The following is a 4,459-nucleotide window of genomic DNA, read 5'->3' on the forward strand; positions in this document are numbered from 1 at the left end:
AAATTTAACTGAAACCAAAGTCATTGAAATGCATATGTTTAGCAACCATACTCAAAATCATCAAAATTATTACATATCATATTTTTAGCAGTGTACAAATGAATCGATGTACATGTAATTTTTCATATTATATTGTACATGTGAACAATAAAATATATTTGTACACATCGACAATATTTGACACACTGAGTATCTTTCAAGTATTATTCTCATAACTAAATAATATCAATGTCGTCAGTATATTACATTTAAGCTATACATGTGTACACCTAATTAAACCATCATTGAGCAACATTGAAACTCACTCGTACATGTCATGGGTACATTACATTTGAGTTATACACAAATGTCGTGTGTACATGTCGCTCGTACATGTCATATGTATATTGAAACTCGCTTGTACACAAATGTTGTGTGTACATTACATTTTAGCTATACATGTGTACACATGTACACGCTTGTTTGCACGCAATTGTGGTGCAGTTTGTTTATATCTAAAAGAACATATATAGTGTACACATGTACACTTTGAATTTGATGTACGTATGTACACAATGAACGCTTAGATTTTACTATTGCATCATAATTAATCAGATTAAATTATTTAAGTAGCATTTAATTGTTAATAGAAAATTGTATTTGCATACATAATTGCATAACCATGGTCTATATTGCACATTTTAAAGTTTCTGGGCAAATTCATGAAGAAACTTGAACTGATTAAAATTTTGAGATAAATTGGAGAATAAGAAAGAATGGGAGCACCATAGTTGCAAATAATCAAAAGTTAACCATTGTTGCTCCTATCAAGCTTTTTTTTTATCTGCAACTGAAGCCATGACGATTCTGGCGGCCACATCCCGAGCATGAAGACCACGACGAGAAGGAGACGACTTGACCTTGAAGCAGATTACGGTAGAACTCTGCCAGAATTTTTCTCCGGCTTACGGACAATGGTTTGAGGTTACGGACAATGGAGCTCTCCGGCTTCTCCATCATGTTTCTCTCCGAAGTCTCCGGTGCTCCGCGACTGAAACCATGGCGATTCTAGCCGCCACAGTTCTGCTCCCAAGCACGACGACCACGGCGGAATGGAACTCGCGATTGGAGGTCTGTCACTTTTTTTCAGATGCTCCGTCACCTACGTATAACATATTTGCCTATAAATCAAAATAAATTTAATTGTTACGGTTTAAAAAAAGTAGATCTGATTCATTTAATTTTTTGAAATTCAAACACAGAAAAAAATTGTAGAAGGTAACTAAATCAACAACTAGGTTTCCTTATAGTTAGGGTTAGTGTTGTAATTAGCCACCAAAAACTACCTTAGTAGCACAAACTACTCTATTGTGTAATAAAAACTTGAAAACTGTCTTTAAGTGTTAATAAATATTGGTCATGACGTCACCTTGGAAATTCAAGAAAAGCAACATGCTCAAATCACTTCCAAACTCCAGAACTATCACTGGTTCTATGTCTACCATCAATGGTAGGGACAGAAACGGATATGTTCACCATTACCACAAGTTTATCACTCAGAGAATAAAAAAATCAAATCTTTATAATTAGATTAAAAAAAGTAGATAAACATAATAAATAAAGCAAGTATCTCAGCTGGTCCAAAGCAATAAAAAAGAAGAGAGAAACGTCTTAAGATAAATGAAATGATCTGACACTCACCATTGCGCTAGCTTCACATGTACTCTATAGCTTTCTTAGGTGGCCTTATCCAAAGATTCTCAACAGGACATAAGTCCTCCTGTTCCTGCCACTGCTTACGCGGGAAGTACCTCTCTTCATTAAACGAATACGATACACAACACTTGTTGCTTAAACGAACCTTCGGGAAGTAAACACTATGCCTCATCCATGGGAGATTAACTCTCATCTCATAAGAATAAAGACTCGTGAAAATTGTCAAGCCATCAAGCGTAGTACTATTGATCTCCTCCCAGTCCGAAGATTCATCCAGTTTATACACCATAGGTTTCTCACCTCCGCATGTATATATTGTAAAGAACACTCCTTTACGCACCGCCAAGAAAACTCTTTTCTTCTTTCGCTCATATCTAGAAGAGATATAAGGACACGGCGGTGAATACGTGTAACTAAAAGACCATTCTCGAGAAGACGGTTCAAAGTAATATAAGCGTCCTTTATCGTCTAGGCAATAGAAGCGACGGTTTGCATAGACAATATTGCTGTGCTTAAGTGAATCACTTCTATAACGAATATAACAAACTAAACCTTCAGTAACCCACTCGGTTGCTTCGGGATGGCAAGTGCTCGTAGTGACTGTACCATACTCAACATTCTTAAACGCTAGCACAACACAAGTACCTGATGTAGGTGCGCAAGAGAAAGCAATTGCATCGTATGATAACTCAAGCTTTGGTAAGTTTATGAGCTTACGGGTAAACGGATTGAAGAAAAATATTTGGTGTGAAGCGGTTTTGCGCATAAGTAACCATCCGTCTCTTGAGTAACACACTGTGGATTTAGATAGCTCAGGTAGATTCAGTGTGTACATCTTCTTTTGCAATGGGTCGTACATTTCAAACGAGTTGCCACGTTTCGGTAAGTACATTAGCCAGGGAGGCTTGTCTACTAACCGGACATATAGACCGGCTTCGCGCCATGTTTTGCAGGTAGCGGAGGCACGTATGTTATCTTTTAAGTCAAGTTGAGATATTATTACTTCCAGTAGGCATAATGGAAGGTCAGCAAAACTTGGATTTGCTGCTTCTTTGCTCCCTTTCTTGCGCTCAAGAAACCCATTTCCTTTGACATCTACGGTTGGCCTATGGAAGAGGTTTTGATCAAGACAACAGTTAACTTTATGTTTCTTTATGAGTAAAGAATAAGACATACAAGTACAAAAATCTATGCAAACCAAAGTTAGCTCGAATTGAAAGCTGTGATGTGTAAAGGGTTCACAGATCAGAGTTAAACTGTGTTTTAACAATATAATGTCAGGAATCTCTATAACATTTCAGGTCCTATAAACCTGATAATTTTCACAAAATTACACAGAAATGAAATATCACAAAAGGTTCTATAAAATCTTATGGATGTCCTAATTATCTTTAGGTTAAGATTCCCCCCAGTGTGTGCATAGCTTAAGAAACGTATAGCATCTCAGAACTTCAAAGATACTTGAAAGGAACCCAAGAAATGTTTCATGATCAGAGTATGAAGAAGATGGAAACTCACGAGTAAATCGTCCCTTTCCGGCCAGCCATAGTGATAGACGAGAGAGACGAAGGAGTTGAATATTTGTAGCACGAGCCATATATTAAGAAAATAACAGCAAGCACAAAATGTAGCATCCAGAAGAATGGCCAAGTCCACTCGTAGCCCTTATATATTACTTCAAAAACCCTAATTGGTGCGACCAAACCAAAGGAGCCATCGGCTAAATTGTTAAGTCCGGTTCGGCTGACTTGGCAAAACATTGAATGCGCCCTTGTAACGGGCGAAATACGAACGCAAAGTGTCAACACTAGGTCCCATCATTTATTATTTTTATTCAAATTTTATTATTTCTTTATAAATTATAAAAATGACTAAAAATAAACTTTAACATTAACTAAACCACCTCTTCTCAGACCAACCGTTCTTTGATTAATAAAATGACATTTTGATGTTAAGAAGAAATAACATAACATAAACCAAACCAAATTATGTTTATATTGTGATTCAAAATTAAGTTTATATTATGGTTAGAAAATATCTTCAAAATTATTTGGAAACTTAATATTAAACCTAAATTGAAACATCTTATGGTTCCCTTTTTTCAGTTGTGCATCATGTGCAGTGTTTTCTTTACCTTCATACCATCACCATATAATCTTGTTCATGTGAGTTTTTATTTGCTTAACAGCTCCTGTTATGAACCATTTCTTATAGTTTTTTTTTGACTCGTGCAGCATGTGCAGCTTCGTCTTTGTCCCATACTTTTCTTTCTTTTCTTTTTGTTAGGCTCTACTTGACAAAATATTTTTTCTCATATTCTTGGTCCAACTCGTCTTTTCTTCCTCCTTTCATTTTCTTATTGGCCTTTAACTTGATCCATAATTTCTTCTCTTCATTTTTGGAGAATAATTCCAAATGTCAACCCCCCCCCCCCCCCCCCCCCCCCCCCCCACCCAATAATTTTTACTATCCCTCCCACTTCTTCTTCCCAAACTTATCCTTCTTTTCGTTAAATTTTTTTTTCACTTCATCTTCCACATCACAAAACAATTAATAATTAATTATTTTTAACCCAGAAAATCAAATAGTTCATTACCTATCATCTTTTTTTCATATGATTTCATGTTCTTCTTTTTTTCCACATGTGCCCACAGCCCACTCTTCTTCGTCCCTCAAAATTTTTGTTTCTTCTTTTCTTTCATTGTTGCAAGTGGAACTCGATTTGTAAAGTTATTTTATAAAAAAATTAATGAAATTTTAATTT

At 35.8% G+C, this 4,459-nt stretch overlaps 1 protein-coding gene across 1 annotated transcript; it reads right to left on the reverse strand.

Moving 5' to 3' along the window:
- Positions 1-1,543: 1,543 nt before the first annotated feature.
- On the reverse strand, positions 1,544-4,112 carry LOC106436654 (F-box protein At4g00893-like). The gene is made up of 2 exons (XM_013877611.3): positions 3,214-4,112; positions 1,544-2,801 (listed from the first exon to the last, which is right to left on the reverse strand). Exons 1-2 carry the CDS (start codon positions 3,453-3,455, stop codon positions 1,694-1,696), a joined length of 1,350 nt encoding a protein of 449 aa, XP_013733065.2. The 5' UTR covers positions 3,456-4,112; the 3' UTR covers positions 1,544-1,693.
- Positions 4,113-4,459: the final 347 nt, after the last annotated feature.

This window comes from Brassica napus, chromosome A2 (assembly GCF_020379485.1).
Source record: "Brassica napus cultivar Da-Ae chromosome A2, Da-Ae, whole genome shotgun sequence".
Classification (NCBI taxonomy): Eukaryota; Viridiplantae; Streptophyta; class Magnoliopsida; order Brassicales; family Brassicaceae; genus Brassica; species Brassica napus.